Source organism: Siniperca chuatsi, linkage group LG1, assembly GCF_020085105.1.
Source record: "Siniperca chuatsi isolate FFG_IHB_CAS linkage group LG1, ASM2008510v1, whole genome shotgun sequence".
In the NCBI taxonomy this organism is placed as follows: Eukaryota; Metazoa; Chordata; class Actinopteri; order Centrarchiformes; family Sinipercidae; genus Siniperca; species Siniperca chuatsi.
The window spans coordinates 10792761-10815395 of NC_058042.1; the positions used below are offsets into that span (position 1 = coordinate 10792761).

General features: G+C 39.6%; 2 protein-coding genes across 3 annotated transcripts; one reads left to right on the forward strand and one right to left on the reverse strand.

Moving 5' to 3' along the window:
* The first annotated feature begins 677 nt into the window (after positions 1-677).
* tmem39a (transmembrane protein 39A) lies at positions 678-18794 on the forward strand. 2 transcript variants are annotated; one of them, XM_044192680.1, is made up of 9 exons: positions 678-1038; positions 8418-8625; positions 10076-10298; positions 10925-11008; positions 11150-11304; positions 12482-12839; positions 12953-13140; positions 13241-13361; positions 15379-18794. In XM_044192680.1, the coding sequence occupies exons 2-9, from the start codon at positions 8513-8515 to the stop codon at positions 15616-15618; spliced, it is 1482 nt and encodes a 493-aa protein (XP_044048615.1). In that variant the 5' UTR covers positions 678-1038; positions 8418-8512; the 3' UTR covers positions 15619-18794. The 2 variants fall into 2 exon arrangements, with proteins under 2 accessions (XP_044048615.1, XP_044048623.1); XM_044192688.1 differs by having other exon boundaries at positions 678-1020.
* A 42-nt stretch (positions 18795-18836) lies between these two features.
* LOC122874614 (serine protease 23-like) lies at positions 18837-21970 on the reverse strand. The gene is made up of 2 exons (XM_044192697.1): positions 21834-21970; positions 18837-21009 (listed from the first exon to the last, which is right to left on the reverse strand). The coding sequence occupies exons 1-2, from the start codon at positions 21857-21859 to the stop codon at positions 19830-19832; spliced, it is 1206 nt and encodes a 401-aa protein (XP_044048632.1). The 5' UTR covers positions 21860-21970; the 3' UTR covers positions 18837-19829.
* Between the last annotated feature and the right edge of the window lie 665 nt (positions 21971-22635).

Below are 22635 nucleotides of genomic sequence, written 5' to 3' on the forward strand. Positions count from 1 at the left end.
AGCATCATTCATCAAGTTTCAATTTGTTTCCACTTAGAAATGTACAGACTTACACTCAGTTGCCAGTTTATTAGGTACAGCTTGGTAAAACCAACAGTCCTGCAATAAATTCCACCTTTATGAAGGTTATAATGTTTAGTCTTTGTTGAAACTGTTTTAGAGGTGTTGATTCCACTTTATGGTCATTTTGGAGGCTGTAGTTTGTGTTGCTGTGTTTCTAATGTTTTCTTCACCTATTTATATCAGTAAGGCTAGACTTTTGTATTACAAACACCTCTGAGTATGACGCAGCATAATTCAACAGCACTTCAGCCTCCAACATGACCATAAAGTTGAATCAACACGTCTCTAAAACAGTTTCAAACAAAAACTGAACATTATAACCTTCATGAAGGTAGGGTTTATTGCAGAACTGCTGCATTAGACTGCATTAGTTTTACCTAGATATAGGCTACCTAATAAACTGGCAACTGAGTATGTGTTTTTCCTAATTGGAGTAGAATGTGGAGTAAAATTAAGCTTATGTGCATTGAAAATCTTCCAATACTGCAGATTTCGGCGAGTTACATTGGTCATTTGAACTTGAAATCTACTACTTAAAAGGCATTAATAAAAGTCATGAATAATTAATTCAATCTTTATAATTGATGAGGATGACAGCAGCACTGACTCCAGACCAGCTGTTCGTTATGTCAAACTGCGACTGTGCAGTGCAGGCTTGTTTAAGTCGCGCTCTGATGACGTCGCAGTGAGAGGAGGTGCGGGTTTGCCACGTCGGTGTCTGTGCAACGCATTTACACTGTTGCTCCCAAAGCCCATGGCTAACTTTTAAAGCCGTTTTATGTTTTAAGCCGGAGAGAAAGAGACCCCCCCAGAATCACCGGTGCCGCCGTAGCTCGTCGCCACACCAGTGCAGTCCATATTGAAGCTGGAAGGCGGAGAAATGATCGGTGCTGTTTGGACTCGTCAGGCTGGATGCCACACAACTGACTGATGTATCCTCGTTCAGCTCACCCCCCCGTATGTTGTCGATGTTGTGTGAGTAACTGTGGCTTTACAGAGCTATTTAAACTATCTAGCTTTGATTCTGCAAGCTACTACCAGCTAGCTACACGCTTACATCTTTCTATTTTTAACGTCTTTGTTAAAGTGTGCTCCCAAGTTTCCGCCGTGGACAAAATGACAACGTGATGTCATGGTTCAGACAAGCAGCTTTAGTGCATGTCTTAGCAAGTCTGTAAAAAAAAAAAAAAAAAAAAATATATATATATATATATATATATATATATATATATATATATATATATATATATATATATATTAATAAAATATATTAAACACCTCATAACAAAGTGCTCCCCAAAGAAAAGTCAGCACAGTCCAACGAACACACCAGCTCAACGCAACTTCATTTTCAAGCACCTTTCTCCCGCTTCTTGGTCGGTTTTTAAACACTTTTAAAAGGTCTTGTGGTGGAGGTGAAAACTAGAAACATGTTGCACTTCCACAAAATTAGAAAATGCCATCGTGCAATCCCTCCACTGTAGTTAATTTTTCGATCTCACAGTTCCTGTTTTCACTTATTTTGACATTCAACAGTAATTTTGGTCCCTTGCGGCGTGAATGTGTCATATGTGTGTGTGTGTTAACGGCTGTTTCCTGTTGCAGATTCAACTTTAATATTGTTTAATATTGGAACTACACACTGGCTACAGAGCGTGCTGTACTGTTATCTCCATCACGTTTCATAAGCCGCCTCAGCATAAAGGAAATGTTGTTACACACAGAGGTTGCATGTTATCTGGCTCTGGTTTGGGTTTCATTTAAGGAGATTATCTCTGGCTGATGAAGTGGGCGGGACTTTTTTTTTTTAACCCACTGAGCAGTGATAAGATAAATAATAAAATTTTCATGAAGTGGTTCATTATTATGAAGTTAGATCAGTCTCAACATTAATGAATGAACACAGAATGATTCACACAAATGTGTTTTGGCATTCATATATATGGACTCTCCACAAAAATAGTTCTCAGTGCGCACAAAAATAGTTATCGATGTGTATATAAGTGTAAAACAAATCCATATATTAAAAAAAAAAATAAGGTTGACAAATGTATTTCTGATGCACAACACAAATATTTCTTGTTTTAAATAAATGTAATAGAAATCCACAAATATATGTAATTTAAAGTAATTGCAATTTTCATCAAAAACATATTTGGATGTTGTTACATTTATATACAAACTGTTATTTACAAACTTCTTGTCATTTGTGAACTTCACGGCATTTGTGTATGGATTTTTTGAGACTCCCCACCTCGGCTAGATTCACAAATGCATTTTTTTCAACAGGGAATTATCTGAATTATCTCAGATGGCTCCTTCTGTTTCAAGGGTATCATTTAATGGGATCATGTAGCGTTAAAATCATCGTTAGTTGCAGCCTTATTTCTCTTTGCTTATAGCTTGTAGTTTATTTATATTTCAGAGCATCTAGCTGTGAAACAAATCAACTTGTCATGTCAACTTTTAACATACAAAAAATCATCATACATTGATTTAATAAACTTTTAACAAGGATTCAGGATTTTAAGTTCTTATTAACTTCCAGTTTAAATAAATCAGTTCTATAATGTGTTAAACATAATTGGGCTGCAATTTATAATGATTTTTTTTTTTTATTGATACATCTAAAATGTCAGTGAACAGTGAAAAATGTCTGTCACAATTTTTCAGAGCCCAAGATGACGTCTTCAGTTTGATTGTTTTGTTCGACCAACAGTCCAAAATCCAATCGTATTCGATTTACAATGACATAAAACAGAGAAAAGTTGGAAATCCTCACATTTGAGTGGCTGGAACTTGAAAATGTGTTTGTATTTTCCTTGACTTAAATGAGTAGTCAATTATAAAAATGGGTACCACGCAAACTCCAATGTCCCCATTTCGACTCTAGCTGGGGACCTTTGCTCCCCCCCGCCCGTTTCCTGTCTCTCTTCCTTCCTGAACCCCAAACTGCCCCCAAGAATTTAATCAAATAATTAAACAATAATTTGTTTATGCACTAAAACAAATTGTGTTTTGCCTCCACAGTGACCAACAATCTGAGTCTATTCAGGCCAACTCGTCTCTCATTAACAAGGTTCAAGACATTTTTATTTATTTATTGTATAAACTAAAACAGCTCAATCAAACAGCTGTGTTGTAGGACTAGTGCATTGATATAAAATAATGCCAATGTAAATAAAATAGCAGATATGTGAAAAAATCACAAAGCAGGTTATCATCTTTGCAATAAATTATTCATAACCTTCATAACATTAGTTTTTATGTCTAGGAGAATGAAATTGGTCATATCTGACACACACTGAGAGATATTTGGTGTTTGTTACAACAGCTGATTTGACATGTAGCAACAGTAGAAGCCCAGGCGTAACCAATAACAAAACAATTAATGGCTACATAGGTGTGTCAGTATTGTTCCTGTTGGCTCACTGGCATACCTGAAATGAAGAGCCATTGTCAATGTTATTAGTTACACCTGTGCATTTCCTGCTATGACAAGTTATATTATCAGCATTTATAAATGATACAAGTACTGCGAGATTTGCACTTGAAGTCTGGGAGTTGAGAAGAGGTTGAGGTATCTTCCACAGATAGTGTTTTGGCCAACAGGGTGACCGTTTCAGTATTTAACAGTCTCAATGAACATAGCAAAAATGTTCTGTATAAAGTGTCTGCTGTCAGCTCTAGCAGTGAATGTAAATACCTTGAAGACATGTTAGCTATTTAATGATTGAGTGAAGACATACATACATCAGTCATTTCATGTAGACATACACTTGGAATTTGTCATTGCCTCTGCAAACACCTCCAGGAGATTGTTTCCCAATGTGAGTTTAAGCAGGCAGACTGCATATAAACAGGTCTGATACTCTGGGTAGTTGTAGATTGGTGCCAGCTCTGTTTGCTTTGTTAAGCAATGGTTTGACATTTGCCAGTAGTGTTGCCACAAGCTTTGGGATGGTTCTCTGATCTGGTAGCATTGGTGATAAGTGGAACATTTTCTATGAAGTGAAACCTCCGGGGAATAGCTAATTACTTTGAGTCAGTTTATGTACACTCAGTTGCTAGTTTATCAGGTACACCTAGCTACAACTAATGTAGTCTAATTCAACAGTCCTGCAATAAATCCTACCTTCATGGAGGTTATAATGTTTAGTTTATGTTGAAACTGTTTCCAAGAGGTATGATCATTTTAGAAGCTGTTGGTAGTGATGGAGCTGTATTGTATTAGAGTTGTGTCTAATACGAACTACACCCTTAAAACAACTATAAAGTTAACACCTCACTAAAGCCATTTAAACAAAAGCTTGTTTTGTTTGACCAACCGTCCAAACCCAAAGAATCAGTTTATACTGTCAGCGATGGCTGAGAAACCAGCAAGTATTTATAATTATTGTATATTAGAATACTGAAATTAAGACAACCTCTGCTAACATCACAAAATGGTCCACTTTTACAAAATAAAACATTACTATTCAGAAACAAAGAGCAGAGACTATTTCACACACACGTGCCATACATTTAATGAGTGCGTATGTTGTTTTTAGGCTATCATCCACTAACTAAATTGATCATAAAACAAGATGTCAGATATGGGTGGCTCACCATCTCTGCTGAGTAATTTCCTGGGGGGAAACCCTGGCAGGTTTGTGAGGGTTGAAATGTACCACTGATATGGTTTATGTCATGATAACATGTCATGTCTTTCATCTGAAGTAGGTTTGATAAGGACTGATCAAAGCAGTGCTAAACAAGACAGATGGTTTGGTGTTGAGTCCATCCTTTCTTTGCTGTTTTAAACCTTTGTGACTGAATGAACATGAATGTGTTTGCATGTTTCAAACTGCAGCAGATTTTCATACTGAAAGAAAAAAACCCCACCAAACCAGTTTGACCTAGTAAGGTTATTTCACAGGTGTTGTGCTTTTTCAAGGACACACCACCAACTCTGTTTGCTGCTTTTAATCCAAATAATTCAACAGGGGTAAAGATCTATTTGGCTTACAGTAGAATATGTTTGGTATTTCAGGGAGATGTCTAACCTAAATCCCTGTTTGTTAAGGTTGTGGGTAGCAGGACCATTACAAGTCAAAAGTGCAAAATATTACATTACAGTGAATCACACTCCTTCTAAGCAAAATGTTGTGTAGTCCAAGATCTGTTTTTAAAGATATCCTAATAAAAAATATGCACTTAACTATACTAGAAACTTCAGCATTACTTATTTCCCCTCTCAGATAGCTAATGATCATGAGACATATTGCTATAACACTAATTGACAAAGTTGATGTGGACAGTGAAGAAAATACAGCAGGTAAAGTAAGTATTGAACCATTACTGAGAACCATTTTTCTAAATAAATATTTCTAGTGCTTTTGACATGAAATTTTTCACCAGATGTTGGTAACAACCCATGCAATCCACACATGCAAAGAAATCTAACCATAGATGTCCATAAATTAAGTTATGTATAATAATGTTAAATGACAGGGAAAAAGTATTGAACACGCTTACTGAAATTCCATTTAATACTTCATACAAAAGCCTTTGTTGGTAATGACTGCTTCAAGACGCCTCCTGTATGAAGAAACGAGTTGCATGCATTGCTGAAGTTTGATTTTGGCCCATTCTTCCACACAAACAAACAGTCTTCAAATCTTGAAGGTTCTGTGGGTCTCTTCTATGAACTCTGATGTTTAGTTCTTTCCATAGATTTTCAATTGGATTCAAGTCAGATGATTGGCTGGGCCATTCTAGCAGCTTTATTTTCTTTCTCTGAAACTAATTGAGAGTTTCCTTGGCTGTGTGTTTGTGATCATTGTCTTGCTGAAATGTCCACCCTTGTTTCATCATCCTGGTAGATGATAATAATAATAATAATAATAATAATAATAATAATATTTATAGAGCACTTATCAAAACAAAGTACAAAGTGCTTCACAACAAGAGAAATAAAATATCACAGTGAATGACAATATTAAATAAAATACATAAAATACACAAAAGCAATAAAATAAACAATAAAATAAACAGCCAGTTCAAAATCAGGATATGCTTTCAGATAAAAATGTGTTTAGATGGCAGCAGATTTTTAATAAAGAATGTCTCTGTACATTTTTCCATTCATCCTTCCTTTAGTTATATGAAGTTTACCAGTACCATATGCTGAAAACAGCCCTACACCACGATGTTTCCACCTCCAAACTTCACTGTTGGTATGGTGTTTTGGGGGTGACATGGCATCCAAAGAGTTCAATTTTAGTCTCATCTGACCATACTATATTCTCCCAGTATGTCAGAGGCTTGTCCAGATGTTGTGCAGCAAACTTTAAACGAGCTTCAACATGCTTTTTCTTCAGTAATGGAGTCTTGCGTGGCGAGCGTGCATACAGGCCATGGCGGTTGAATGCATTACTTATCATTTTCTTTGAAACGATTGTACCTGCTAATTCCAGGTCCTTCTGAAGCTGTGGTGGTCCTTGGCTCTTGAACAACTCTTCTGATAATTCTTTTCACTCCTGTCTTGCAAATCTTGCGAGGAGCACCTGGTCGTGGCCAGTTTATGGAGAAATGATGTTCTGGAACATTCAGAAGTTTTGAAATCCTTCTGTAACCAATGCCATCAGTATGTTTTGCAACAATAAGGTTGCAAATGTCTTGAGAGCGCTCTTTGCTTTTACCCGTCATGAGATGTTTCTTCTGTGACACCTTGTTAATGAGACACCTTTTTTATAGGCCATCATTTGGGACTGAACCAGCTGATATTAATTTGCCCTGACAAGGGGCAGGATTGCTTTCTAATTACTGATTGTCTTGGCTTTCCATACCTTTTTGCACCTCCCCTTTCTTCATGTGTTCAATACTTTTTCCCTGTGTCCCTGTGTTCCCTGTGTCATTTAACATTATAACACATAACTTATTAATTTATGGACATCTATGGTTAGATTTCTTTGCATGTGTGGATTTCATGAGTTGTTACCAACATCTGGTGAAAATTCCATGTCAATAGCACCTTTTTTAGAAATATATTTACTGAGAAAAATGGTGACATGTTCAATACTTGCTTTACCTGCTGTATTTTCTTCACTGTCCACATCAAGTTTGTCAATTAGCGTTATAGCAAAATGTCTCATTATCATTAGCTATCTGAGAGGGGAAATAAGTACCCGTACACAAAAAAAACAAGCCATCTCAGCCAGTAGATACGTTTACAGGGATTTTCCCAATTTTAAGATTAGTGGCAAACTAAGAAAAAGTTAGGCCACATACAGACAGCTTTTGTTTTATCGTGTTCGTAACAATTCGTGATTAGCTTAAAGTACCCTTCCTCTCAAAAATGGGTCTATCTTATGTTTAAGTCCCCTAAAATGTCAGACCTTGACTTTACTGACTTGTATCTGTGCAAGGTTTGTCACTGAAGAGGGAGATTTCTGTACACTTCCCTAAAATCTGAGATTCACACATGCTTTGGGCAAGCTAGATTTGGTCCGTCACAAATTCAAAAGCCACTCACAATGCCGCCAGCAAAGAAACCTAATGCGCAGCAGTGGTGGGCGGGCATTCGTATATGCAGAATTTCTCAATGAGAGAGAAAGAGAAGATGTGCTTTCAGAGTTCTTTTTTTTTTTTTTTTTTTTTTTTTTTACTTTTTATGTGGACAGAGAATGCTACACCCTGGGACATTATACTTAAAGGAGCTGTATGCGATATTCACTGCCACTAGATCTCGCACTAGAGCACCAGCATCTCAGACAAAACAAATGGGTGCTACAGCACATCAGACTCCATTGGGAGGGGGAAAATAACCCAATAATTTTACCTCGCAGATCATCGTTAAACACACTTCATTCATAGTGGACAGAAACAAAATAAAACTCACCAAAACCATCTTTGTTAGTCTTTCCGCTGTTCCACCAATCACCAACTCTGGTTTGGTCAAAATAAATCCTTAATTCACCATGTTAGATTAGAAAAAGAAACAGCTGTTCTAGCGCTCTTCTAACAGACAAACAGTTTCACAGGGAGGAACTCACATGCACACGCGGCTGAACCGGCTGTGTAAACAAAGCACAGAGAAGTTTGCATGGCAACTCAGTTTGAGGGGGTGTGACGTAATTCTCTGCTCAGGACGCCATTACTCCACTATATCTTTACATAGCAAATAGTTGTTCGCTGCTTTGTTAATGCTTAGAATCTCATATATAGACCTTCAATTTTACTCCAGGGCGCCGTGCTGTAGTGTTGTAAATATTGATCAGGCCTCAGGTTTGTTGATTTTTAGTTTTATTTTTTATATAATCGGTTTACTTTTCTCAGTCTGACTCACTTCTGTCTTTTGGTTTCCTCCACAGTGGCCTGGCTGTACATGGTGGCTCATTAAGGAGAGGAGTCCCAGCGGCTGTTGGTTGGTGGGAGGCGTCCGTGGTTGCCACGGTAACTGGCGACCATGCCAGGAGGTCGCAGGGGTCCCAGCAGACAGCAGCTAAGTCGGTCTGCTCTGCCGTCCCTGCAGACTCTGGTTGGAGGCAACCTTGGCAATGGTACAGGCCTCAGGAACAGGTGCGCACACTAATGAATTTAAATGTTTTTTACCTAATAACCCACAATTTCTCTGAACAGTTTGTAGACCAACCCTTATTTTACGCTGTAGATCTTGTGACTGTAAGCCTTTAATGCTCTTTGTTGTCCACATAGGTGAAAATAGTTTCAAAAACTATATTCAGACATGCTTCAAAAATGCTGTAGCATTGTCAGCCTTCATTTATCATTTATTTGCCTATATATTTTACATGCCAGCAGGAAATTAGTCTTAACATAGTTTAGTAATTCTAACTTTAGGTCTCCTGGACGAATGAGGGACTACACCGTCTAACTTTAGTTGATTAATCGAACAAATGAATTTTTAAAAAATGACTATGCTGGTGCTGCTGCTGCTTATTTAGTATTTCAAAAGCTCCACTTCCACCCGAACATCCACCAATAGGCTCTGAGTCTACCTTCCCCTGAGGGGAAAATTAGTATTGTTGCTCCCTTCTGTGCTGAGCTTGGTGTTTCAATGTGTGGAGCGACGACATCAGAGTTTGGTGTCTAGACCAAACATCAACTGTACATATTCTACATTCACATATTAATCGATTCCATGTGAGTTGGCTGACTGAATCTGAGAAAATAATGAGGAGATTAATGGATAATGAAAATATTCTTTAGTTGCAGCCCTAATTCTAACACCTTTCCTTGTAAACCATCGCTTATGAAAAACACAAATATTTTGCATTATTTCACATCTGTTTATATGCATATTTACACTACATCACAGCATAAAGATGCATTTTGTGCAAATGAAGACAGACACACTCTATATTAAAATACTTTTTAACAGTATCCTCTTTATTTTCATTATCAAATAATTTGCAGATTATTTTCTTGATTTAATAGATTCAAGTCTATAAAATATCAGAACATTGTGAAAAATGGCCAAAGCCCAAGTGAAGTGTGATATCTTCACATTACTTGTCTAACCGACAATCTGTAACAAAGATACTCAATTTTCTATCATGTGAAACAAAGAAAATCAGCAAATCCTTACAGTTGAGTTGGAATTAACTAATGTTTGGAATTTATAGAAAGTAATTTTAAAATTACTTAAACTATTAATTTTTCATCAAAATAATTGCTGATGCAGTCAAGGTTTGAAAAATAGATGATTTTAATGTGTAAATGTTTCTGTAATTTGTATTCCACACAACTTGCAGTAGGTGTGATGTAAGATAAGATAGAACTTTATTTATCCTGAGGGAAATTGTTTTGCAGTGCAAAGTAGGAAAGAGTGCAAATATATAGAGTTCAAATAAAAACAAAATATAAACAATAAGATTATCAATAAGGTGCAAAAACCAAATGTACACAATGCCAGAAATATGTGACACAAACATTGTTGTAAGCATACTCTGCATCACAGATATATATCTGTCTGAGTGTTTGTATTAAGTTTGGGTGTGCTTTTTTTCAGGAGCAGTAACTTGGTGGGTCTGTCTGCCCCCCCCCTCTCGGCCCTCATTTCTCCGGAGCCGGTCCGTCACTCGAGGATCCCCGAGCTGCCGTTGGACAGCAGCCTGTTGTTTGAGTTCCTGCTCTTTCTTTATTTGCTGGTGGCCTTGTTTGTCCAGTACATAAACATCTACAGGACAGTCTGGTGGTACCCATACAGCCACCCTGCTGCCTCTACCTCGCTTGTAAGAACACACACACTTAACACACACTATCAGCGCTGTTGTTTCTGGCAACTTGAAATCACTGCTTTTTCTTTCTTAACTTTAAAAATGAAAAACCCAAACTTGATACCCAAATTAACCTTAAACTTGATATCCCTAAACAGGCCTCATAATTTTTTTTATTACTAAATTTACTAAATCTGATTTCACTCAGTCAAACTTTATTACTATAACTCACTATTTATTGTGTTTTTTTTCTTTTTTTACTTTGAGTTACTGCTGTGTAATCAATAGCTTATTTTTTTCTACACTTTAATTTTACTTTTTACTTTCTATTATTGGAAACATATTCTGTGCTGTGGTTGAGAGTTTGTTAACTTTAAATGTTTGGTTTTTTTTTTTTTTTTTTGAGTGAAAATGGCAAACATAAATTGATGATCCTGAAATATGTTTTGGCAAAAGTGACAGGTTGTACAGGTTTTTGGTATGTTTTGGTGATAGAGCTCTTGAAACTTGAAAACAGGCATTCGTTCATAACGTAACATAACAGGTCAAACTTAATATGTACAATTTAAAAATGTCTTCATTGAAAACTGATGATGCTTTTTTTCTCCTCTGTATTTGTAAAATCTGTTTTGCTTCTACAGAACTTTCATCTTATGGACTACCACCTGGCTATCTTCATCACAGTCATGTTGGCCAGGAGGCTTGTTTGGACTATAGTTTCAGAGGTAAACACACAGACCTGTAAATACAATCAGCTAACACATTTAAGTACAAATAGTCCCTCTGGGAATCAAACCCCACTGATGGCAGTGCTGGTGCCACAGTCTTTCTGGTAACTGAGTTATTCTGTCATCTGTCTCGTCCAGGTGTCTCAGAGCAGCGGCGGATCACTGCTCCGCTATGTGGTTCTGATCGCAGCTCGGCTCAGCCTGCTGACCATGTGTGGCTGGGTGCTCTGCTGGACGCTGGTCAACCTCTGCAAGAACTACTCTGTGCTCAACCTGCTCTTCCTGGGATACCCGTGAGTCTTTGATACCCCCCCAACCCCCTCCGTCTAAAGGCCAGAATATGCTTGTACAAGGTGTCATCCGACCATGTCTCAAAGCAGAAGTGTACCTGTTCTGAATGGCCACGCTTGAAGGCGGGGCAAAAGGCCTGCCATCATAGAGAGGGGCAAGACCCAATGAATCATACGAATGGCGATAAAAGGGCACACTTTCTCTCCCCAAAGGCATTCATAGTGTTGCGCTCAGTTATTCACACAAAAACTGAAGTAGTTGTGTGAGGAATGAAAAAATAGAGCTTGAGAGAGAAATTCAAACCTTGCTTCGCACTTCTGCACACTGCACTTTGTGCAGCGGGTGTGAATGCTGAACTGTTGGTTTTGAAAAATTACAGAAATTGTCGGATGCAGCCCCTGATTCTAACGTAAAGTTGGGATGTGGAGTATGGGGTCAGTGGTGATCTGATAAGCACTTTGTTTAAAGCAATATGATGCTTTAACTCACTTGCGCACACACACACACACACACACACACACACACCCACACACAGGTCAAAGCGGTACCTGCTTGAACTCTAATTTGCCACCCTCTGTGTAAAATGTTGATCCGCCGCTGTTCTGAGGCACCTCGTACCTGTTTTTCTAGCTACTTCGGAATCACACAAAGAAATGACTAAAAACTTTATCGCAGATTTCTTTGTGTTTTGATTGTGTGTGTCAAAAAGGTCAAGGAGTAAGTCAGATGCAAAACATTGCTTTTATACACAAATCATGGCATTGCTAACAGTGGTGGAAGAAAAATCTGAACTTGTCAACATGAACAAAAAAAACAAATAAATTCTCTTAATTTTTCTTAAACTAATGAGATTTTTTCTTTATCCTTTAGATATTAATCTTTTCAAAACAAATGATTCACGTGGCTGTTAATCTGCTCATTCACAGTAATACAGTAATGCTGTTATAGTGAGCATGTTGCTGTTTTGTTTGTTTTTTTAAAATGAATTAATGTACATAAACAATGTACTAATGGAAATTGCGGACCCACCCTCCCTTAATGTGTCTCATCATTTTAAATATGCATGATGTTTTCACATCATACATCTCCCTTTTCATCCTGCCATCATCATGATTGAAACAAAAACTCTCTGCTCTGTTCTTTTGTCTTCGTTCACTCACCGACCTCCTTCCGTGCCAGCTTTGGTGTGTACGTCCCACTTTGCTGTTTCCATCAGGAGGGAGGGAAAAGCCAAACGGCACCAGCCGACTGTGATTACCCAGCCGACCACCAGCAGACCGAACTAACAGAGACCCTGTTCTTTCGACCGCGTGACTTCCTCTTCCTGTTACGAGAGAACCTCAGAGAGCAGTTTTCCAGCCCCCCACACATGCCTATTCACAACTGCCCACCACACACACACTCGCACACACCAGAGTTGATTCGAGCAGAGGTGGAGGAGCTGAAGAGCGACTTCAACCGGCGAATCAAGGAAGTGCTGTTCAACTCGCTGTTCAGTGCTTACTACGTAGCCTTCCTGCCTCTCTGCTTTGTCAAGGTTGGTATCCGTCACTTGTGGTTTTCATGCTCCACCATCTCTTCAGTACATCTCAAGTTGCCTACTGTCATGCCTGTGTTCTTACTAACTTTTAGTTACCTTAATTTCCACAGAGCACCCAGTACTACGACATGCGCTGGTCATGTGAGCATCTGATCATGGTGTGGATCAATGCGTTTGTGATGCTGATGAGTCAGCTGCTGCCCCCCAGCTACTGTGACCTGCTTCATCGCTCGGCGGCTCACCTGGGCCGCTGGCAGAAACTGGAGCACGGCTCATACAGCAACGCACCTCAGCATGTGTGAGTGGCCCTTGTGTGCACACATTTTTACACACATACACAGGTTTAAAAATGACTGTTAATGGCTTGTGTATAATTGTGGTGTTGATGTGTTTTGCAGGTGGTCAGAAAGTACCATTTGGCCTCAGGGGGTGTTGGTACGACACAGTCGATGTCTGTATAAGGCAGTCGGACCCTATAATGTCGCTCTGCCCTCTGATGTTTCCCATGCAAGGTTTTATGTGAGTATCTGTACTTTCAATCATAGTGACAGTGGATGTCACTTGTATATTATTTATTTAAATGCTTGATGGGTGGACAAAATAATAATCACACCATTGCTATATAATACAATCCAACACCACAAACTATACAGCCATGGTTCCTCGCAGCGTATTAAAGTGGAAAAAAGCAAAAAATGTGCTGCCTCATTTGGAATAAAGACCACTCTTGCTAACGTCAGCAGAACGTTTATCACAAAGCCACATATTTAATGAGTTAAGCTGGATTTAAACTTCTGAGTTTCTACAAGTTGTGAAAAGTAAAAGCAAATGGCTCAATCCGTCATATTCTTGTGGGGTTATATGAGGAAAAACTTACGGTACAAGCAGAGAAGAACAAGCAGCACTGTACACCACACAGGCTGAAGATACATAGATCTGCCGTTTTTTTATGTTGTTTTTTTTATTAATTGTATAGTCTATAAAATAACATAAAATGGTTAGAAAAGTCACTCCCAGTTTCCCTGAGTCCAACGTGATGTCTTCAAATGTCGTTATTTTGTCCAACAAACTGTCCAAAACTTTTGGTAGAAGATATTCAGTTTACAAGGATATAAAACAGAGAAAAGCAGAAAATCTTAACATTGGAGAAACTGACAGCAGAGAATGATGTTTCTGCTTAAAAAATTTCTTCCGTTATTAAAATAATTTCCTAATCATTTTCTCTCAGTCAACTGATTGATTAATCGAGTTATTTCGGCGAAGATAACGGTGCGATTACTCTGCTTGTTTGTCTGCTCCTCCAAACCAAATCCTGAAGTGTAATCCACCATGTTTACACAGACTGAATATAAATCGGTATAACTTGCATTGCTTTATACAGTTCAGGTGTTCATTTTATTGTTTGTCCCCCCCGCTTATTAAATATTTTTATGCCTCCGCGCTGGCGATAGCCGTGGCCAGAGTCATTATGTTTTCAGGTTGTTTGTACGTTCGTCCCGTTCGCAGAAACGCCTTGAGGGTATTCCTTCAAATTTGGCATCAACGTCCACTTGGACTCAAAGATGAACTGATTAGAATTTGGTGGTCAAAGTTGGTCGAACAATGAATTGGTGACATTTTTGACTCAAATGTCAAAGATCACTGTGACCTCAAAATGACCTTGACAAACACGTTTCTGGCCATAACTCAAGAATTGATGCGGTAATTATGACAAAATTTCACACAGATGTTTTAATGAGATACAACACTGAAGTGATGACATTTTTTACCCCAAAGGTCAACTTGACTGTGACATCATAATTTCCTGGGAAAACAACTTTTTTGGCCATTATTCAACATCATAATTCAGGAACAGAAGGGGAGATTGTGACCATATTTCACAGTTGGTCAGACACTGAATAGGTGACTCAAAGGTCATTGTGACCTCAAAATAGGTTTTTAGGCATAATTTTAAGAATGAAGATTTCACGCACATGTTGACTGGGACGACACAATAAGCCATTCTGCCTTTCACTTCCTGCCTCATTCGGAATTTCGAGCGTCATCGGAATCACGTGACTGCAAACAACGTGGACTGCACCTAGCTAATCGTGATCCTGTGAGAGAGTTTCACCTACAGCTCATAAAGAGGCTTTGCATCTAAAAATGCCAGGAGAAAACACAAGCAGCACATTTTGTGTAGCTATACTCTATAAGAATCCATCTTTACATAGTGATCAAGCACCTGTTTAACCAATACATCTATGATAATCCTTTATTAGTTCAACATGTATATTCACTGGAATCAAGCATTTGTATCATCAATATAGTGATAACTTCAATTTAGCCAAAAAATACACTTCATACCTTTTTTTTTTTTTTCAAGTCCTGCCAAGTATTCACTACATATATTATGTGCATCTGGATGTAAACTGCAACTTGACTGGTTGGTGGAGGCATACAATCGCGGGGCGGTAATTCTAGTTAGTTTGACCTTCTATATGCTTTGTAATTATTTTCTTTTCTGATCTTCTCTTCCTGTCTGTTGGTCTTCCAGTTCCTGTTCCACAAGCCATTGCGGATCCTGAACCTGCTGATCTGGATCGAGTCCAGTGTCGTTTTGTACCAGTTATACTCTCTGCTGCGCTCTGAGCGCTGGAACCACACTTTGTCTCTGGGCCTTATTCTCTGCTGCAACTACTATGTCCTTTTTAAACTGCTCCGAGACCGCATTGTGCTGGGCAAAGCCTACTCCTACCCTCTGTCTTCCAACAGTTTGGGGCTCAAGTCGCAGTAAAGGCTCTTCACAGTGAGACCTCACCTATGAACTCCGGACGTGATGGGGAGATGATGGGTGGAGGTGTGGTAAAGTGGAAGACCGGAGGGTTGTTTAGCACTCACGCCAGGAGGTTAAGGGACAGACTGTGAACTCATAAACGTGTTTTGATACGGTTCTATTTTTAATGCAATGTTTATATATACCTATTTAAAAGAATATTTTTTATTTTGTATACTATTTCGAGTTACGCCGGGCATTACCACCCTGACAACATTAGCATGTCGTGTTATGTTGTTGCTAGGTGACAGGGAAGTCAGGGAATGCCAGGAGGTGACTTTCACCAAAGATATTTTAAGTGCAGATGGCCAATCACAGAGCAGACTTGGCTTCTGACAGTCAGTTCAACCAGACGTGCGATTCAGAGCAGTGGAACGAGATGTGCCTGAGATCCTGAATCCTTATTGGGCTACTTCAACCCTGAGGTTCCTAAAGCTTAAATCTAGAACCAGTGAAACTGAAGCAAACACTGTCACTGCTCTCAACATCTTCATCAGCATGTTTTCACTGGCGATTTTAAAGCAAAAGTTGACATTTTGGGCAATACACTGATTTGTTTTCTGGTGGAGAGTTTAATGAGAAGATAGATACCACTCTCATATCTGCTCATCAAATATGAGGCCCCATCACACAGATGGTTAGCTTAACGCTAGCACAAAGACTGGAAAGCAGGGGAAACAGCTAGCCTGGCTCTGTCCAAAGGGAACAAAGTCAGCACCTCTAAAACTCACTAATTAACACGTAATATCTTCTTTTGTTTAATTCGATCAAAAATCAAAGTGTGAAAACGACAGGTTGCCATTTTACAGGGGATTATTGGCCAGACTATTTCTTGGCTCTGAGAAGTTGCCAGGCAGCCACAGAGAGTCAGTAAGTTACTGTACCAGGCCAAGAAACGGTCTGGCATATAACCCCATAAGACAGCAAATTGTCGTTCATACTTTGATTTTTGTTCGAATTAAATAGAGGAAACATAATGTGTTAATAAGTGAGCTTTAGAGGTGCTGGCAGGGAGATTTTGTAACCGTTGAACAGAGCCAAGCTAGCTGTTTCCCCTAGTTTCCTCATACCGCTGCCTGCGGTAGCTTCATATTTAATGGGAATGACTTGAGAATCGTGAAGATTTTCCCTTTCTAAGTCGCTGCCAGAAAGCAAATAAGTGTATTTCCAAAAATGTCGAACTGCTTCAGTGTGGATTTTTACCACAAAGTAGAGTAAAACTTTCCTACAAACTGACTTGATCTGTCTGTAGGAAAAACACCTTAGGTACACTTATCCACTGCCTCTGCAGAGAATGCTGTATTCTTCCTCATTCACTTTGTTACTGTGTTTTTACTATCCGTATCTGCTTGTTTCTCATCATTGGCTATCTGAAGGGCAGTTACAAACTTACACCAGGGTGTCAACAAGTGAGAAGGGATTGAGATACTATTGACATCCTTAAACTCAAAACACACCCAAAAATGTCAAAAAACAGTTTGACCCTGTGTGTTTTTATCTTGTTGTCATACAGCCCTGCCTGGCCTGGTTGTGGTTACTTAAAAGGAGTAAAGTTTGAAGGGCTGCTGCTGTAACCAGATGATTATTAAAGTCAAAACTCTTACTGATGTCAGACCACACTTTTGACATGCAGAAATCTTGCTATGATATAGCGTATGACTCATTTGTGTTCTTAAAGGTCACCCAGTCCCTGTTTATTATATTAAATTTTGGTGCCTGAATGCTTAAACCATAATGGTATTGAGGACCATATCACATCAGGTCCATGTCTTCGTGGACTGGATGTAGATAACAGAGTGAATGTGACTAATAAAGTTTTCTGTTAATACGTCCAAGGACCTAACAACCCTTCTCCCACTGCAAATATGTCTGTCATCACGCTCTCATTTGGATTTGACAGCAGAGGATGTTAAATAGTGACATTTCCATGGGCGATGAAAACCAAAGGGTGAAGACAGCTGAGCTGGGGGGGAAATACTGTATGTGTCGCCTCATTACCAGTTCATGTATTCTCAGTTACCAGAATGGTGTTACAAACAGGTTGCCTCGCATGTTGTTGCCTCGCATGTTTTTGCCTTTCTGTTTAGTATCACTTGTCAAACATCCTCTTACTCTCAAGTAGGTTCCTCTTTATGGGCCTCTCCTTCACCGGCTCTAATCTGCAGTCGGTACATAACTTCGGGCAGTATTAAGGATTAGTGTCGACCTGAACAGCTGTCGAATATTCAGATAGAAATCAATACAACACGAAAAGCCTTTTTATCAGGGGTTAAATTCTGAAAATCAATATTTCCTGTGGTGTCGTGAATTTCACTGACTGATTCACTCAAGTTTCATGCTGAGTGTAAATGAGGTGGAGTAAAGTACTTTGGAGATTAACCAGCGTGTACATCTGGAATGCTGTAGCTGCTGTGTGCCTCGGCAGAAGTGTGAGGAATCTTTGATCACACGCAAATGCCGTACATGAGCCCATTATTCTGCTTTGTCTGCAGACTCTGCCTTTAAATCAGCTTTCTGGTGCTTATGTTTTGTTTGCGGCAATCTTCCACTTGAATTTAGCAAATCTATCAACTGAATGTTGCTATCGACTTGAATTGGCATGTTTTTGCAGTTGGTAGCAGTAGCCTTCAATTGAGCACAATTACAACTGTCAATAACACAGACAGGAGCCATTTTAAGGTTTGCTTTAAATCCTACGTCAGTTCTTACTTGTTAAGTCTTTGCTCAAGCAACACACATTCTGTGTGCTTTCTTTGGTCTGGTGAAACCCATAAGATCACAGCTGAAGAGAAATGAGGAAATTAGATTTAGAAAGATTTTAGATTCTATCACCTCTTGACCACATTGTCCCTAAGTGTACTTGATCTCCTCTAGCCTACATGAAATCTGAAGACAATGTTTATGTGTCCCCTTTAGTTATAAAAGTTGTCAAATTGAGTTGCAGAGTTTGTTTTCTATGTGCCATATCACAGGATGCAGTTTCACAGTCCTGGTTGAACCTGTTGTTGAATGTCGGTGCTGGAGAAGTCATAGGAGCTGGTCCTCATATATTTCGGCTTTTTACAGTATTCAGTTTCGTCACAGCATTTCTGAAAATGCTTTTTGACATCTGAAATAAAACAAATGGTGTTTAAACAGACTGTGTTATGTGTGTGTTTTGTATGAGGAGACAGAAGAAATATGGGACACAGTTGTTTATTTTAAAGCATATACTTATTAAATTTGCCACAGTCTTCAGTTTCTGAAATACAAATAATGCAATTTCACAAATGTTAAACAAGGAGAAAGTAAAAAGTGCTTATGTAGGCCTAGGCTAAGTTGGCAGAATATTCATTGCAGACACCTGCAATGTTTTATCTTTGCCACCAGAGGGAGCTAAGCATTAAAGTACGACATTCAACAAAATGTGCTTCACATAAGTAATCTGAAGAGTCATCTGCAGTCATTTGATATCATTCTGTGTAACAAGTTGAACGTTCTTCCAAAACACTAGACACTGTAGATAATTAGTGTGTCCACTGAGAGAACCTATATGATAGTTTGGAGAGAAACTGTTGGCACCTTTGGTAGCTGACTTGTACATTCATCCACAAAAGTCATAATTTTCAGTAGAAAAATGTCTTCAAGAGTTTAAACAGTGCAATCTTTAGTGTTAGCACAATAAAAAGGCTATAATGCATAGTGAAACAGTTTTCCCAGTCCTGCATTTTGTAATCTGAGGGCCTTTTGTTCCAAAACATATTTTTACATCAGTCTATGTTTGAGATCTTGAGGGTCGTCCTGACCAGAATCTAGATGAATTTTCCAAGAAGCAGATAAACCTGCTTCTGTTAAACCACATGACCTAAATGTTTCCCCAGTTAACACCAATTTAACTAACTTTTTCGTATTTTAGAAATGTGAGTGAAGATGCAAAACTAAGCATAAATTACATGAACACGCCCTCTTTACATAATTTAGTGTCATCACTGGATTTGTGTCTGTCAGTTTTGTATTTATGTCTCAGAATGGGGGCAACAAACAACATTTTGATATTTACATTGATGCCAGTGCTGCAAGTAGTGAGGGGAAAGTGTGGATTCTTGTGGCCCCATTATTGCAGTATGATGTATGTAGTGGGCCTATGGTTTCGTAGCTACACTCCTTTGTCATCCTCACTCTCCACCTTCTCCTCAACCCTCTCGGCAGTCCACAAAGTTTCCTTTTATCCAGTAGCAGATCTGAGCATATTTGAGAGGCGTGATTCTCACCGCCACATTAAATTCCTGAGACGCCCCTTGTCGCTCCACCCACTGATGCCCAGAAAACACACCGATCACCTTCCGCTCCCAGCTCCGGCGGCGCCGATCCCACATCCGGGCATAGACTCCTGACCCGCTGGCACCGGGCTGAGCATCACAATGCTGGTACAGCAGGTCTGACGTCTCCTCACCGGCGCGACAGAACCGATACACCAGCTGGCCTGGACGGTCATTATCAAATCCTGAAAAGTGGACTCGTCGACCAGGCAGCCTCTGAGCCGGGGGGCTGACTCCTAACTTCATGTGGCGGCGTTTGTGGGGTTTCTTGAGTTCAAGCAAAGCGTAGTCATAGTCCATGCCAATATCATTAGCATTCCCCTTAATCCATCCTTTGGGAACATGGGTGCGCTTGGCTCTTATCCACTGGAACTTCATTTTGTTGTTGGTTGGTGGGGCGTAAGGAGCAGGGCCACCTTCAACATAGTTGGTGAAGTTGGAGGGAAGGGAAAAGAAAGAAGACTGTGTGTCTCGTTGCTTGAGTTTTAAAAACCCAACACGAAGCTTCTGGGCTCCTTTCACATAATTTTTACCATCATGAACACAATGAGCAGCTGTGAGCACATGACGGTCCCCCACCAATGTACCAGAACACCCAGTGGACAGTTTGACAGCCACTGAAAATGGATATTTAAGCAGGAAGTTCTGCCCAGCAATGCTAAAACGGCCATCATGCCCGAAGATCTGTCGCTTTCTTCTGACATGTGACCGCTCAGCCTTCCCAGGCGACCCTGAGGAGTAGGCCGGACTGATGTTAGATGTGGGGTTGTAGCCATAGATCCCAATAGCGGTCTCAGTAAGTTGACCATCAGAGTTGAGTGTCTCATAGGCCAGAAGACGGCGCAGGTCCCAGTAGCTCGGGCGAGGGGCTCTCTTGTGGCATTCTGGGTCACAGGGGGAGCTGACATCCAAGCGGGCCGGAGATAGGAAGTGAGGGGCTGGTCGAGCCTCCGTCTGCTGTGGGAGGATCACAGGGATGCGCTGGAGAATCCACTGGGGGCGAGAGGATGAGAAAACAAGGGGAAGGAAGAGGAGAAATAGGAGGGAGGTAAACCTGTGGATGGACAGGAGGACAGATCAGGTCACGTCCTGCACTAAAAAGATGAAGCGTGATTCATTGGAATGCTTGACTCATTCTGTCAGACCCAACATTTCTGCAGACCTCAAGTGGCTCTGTTTAATGTGACCGGATGTCTGGGCCCCTCTTACTGTCTGCATGAAAAACATTCTCATTCCTAAGACCAGCATCTTGGATTTATAATTACAAGCATGGGAGTTGAGGGAGAGCATTTCAACTTGAAGTATTTTTTTCTGCGCTGGAATTTGGCAGCTGTGAACACTGTTTTTAATGCTGCAGATATGACAGACAGGGCAAAGATCAGGCCTCTGATGGAAAATTCCTGAAGTGGCCTGAGGGATTGGCCTTAAGCCTGCAAGAGTGACTGAATAACATTTTCTTGCACTGAATATAGAATATTTGTTGTAAATGGGTTAAGGGGTATACGAGCCATAGTTTTGTATCTTAAACACAAACCTCCTCTCCTGACATATGGGACAACAATATACAGTATTGTCATTAGGAGTCATAGGAAAATGGTGCAGAGATATAATAAAGTCTAATAAAATATTTAGCATGGCATAGCTGCATCTTGTAACTCATAACACACAGTAAGTGAAAGGCCATATTTAGGTTCTTTATTTTAGGGGGAATAAATAGTATTATTCATCGTTTTAATTTACCATTTTATCACTAAAATGTTAACAGTGCATTTAAATGTATTGCTTGATTTTATAACTTCTGTAAAAAATTTTCCCTGCTGCTAACTTCTGTAAATCCCTCCGTTACGCACAGACAAACCTGACATAGAGGTGACTTACCGGGGGAGCGCAGCCCGGGAGCGCATGGTTTGGTTTCTGCAGGTGAGCTGGTGGCTGAACACTGAGGGAAAAACCCCTCAAACCAGAACAGGCACAGCCCGCGATGGGAGTTTAACTGGTGAACAATCCTGCTGCAAAAAGAGACTTCTCGGCTCTTCTCTCAGGAACTGAGGACTTTATTTAATCCGTGACAGTTTGGAATTGTCCGAAAGCAGCAGCCGTGTCGACAGCCGAGGAGATGGATCATTGTGCAGTCTCCTGTCTGTCTGAGCTCACAGTGTCACATCTGCCAAAGGGGATATACAGAGTGTATATATCCGATCCCAATACGGTCATGTGACACATCACATCACTGCTGCTGGTTACCAACTTACTGCTGTTCATCATGTTGTTTTCAGGCGATTCCTGCCTCTTCGGTTCAACAGGAAGTAAGTTTAATAATGATTAAATAAACCCAGGCCTGTGTTTTATTACATTTCATGCATTTGTTAAAAATAAGTATTTCCACTTTGTGACAATTTTCGGTGCACTTTGGGTATTACACCCTCACTCAAATTGAATTAGGGCTGCATTTGATTATTATTTCCTTTATCGATTAATCTATTTTAATCAATAAATAGTTTTGTCTATAGAATTTCAGGAAAAAAGTGACCAGAAAAGTTCCCAGAGACAAAGATGGCAGATTTAGTTTGATTACTTTGTCTGAACAATAATTAAACATCCCAAAGGGATTCAGTCACAATGATAACAAAGAAAACCTGCAAATACTTGCAAAGAGGGGACCAGATAATTGTTTTCCTCA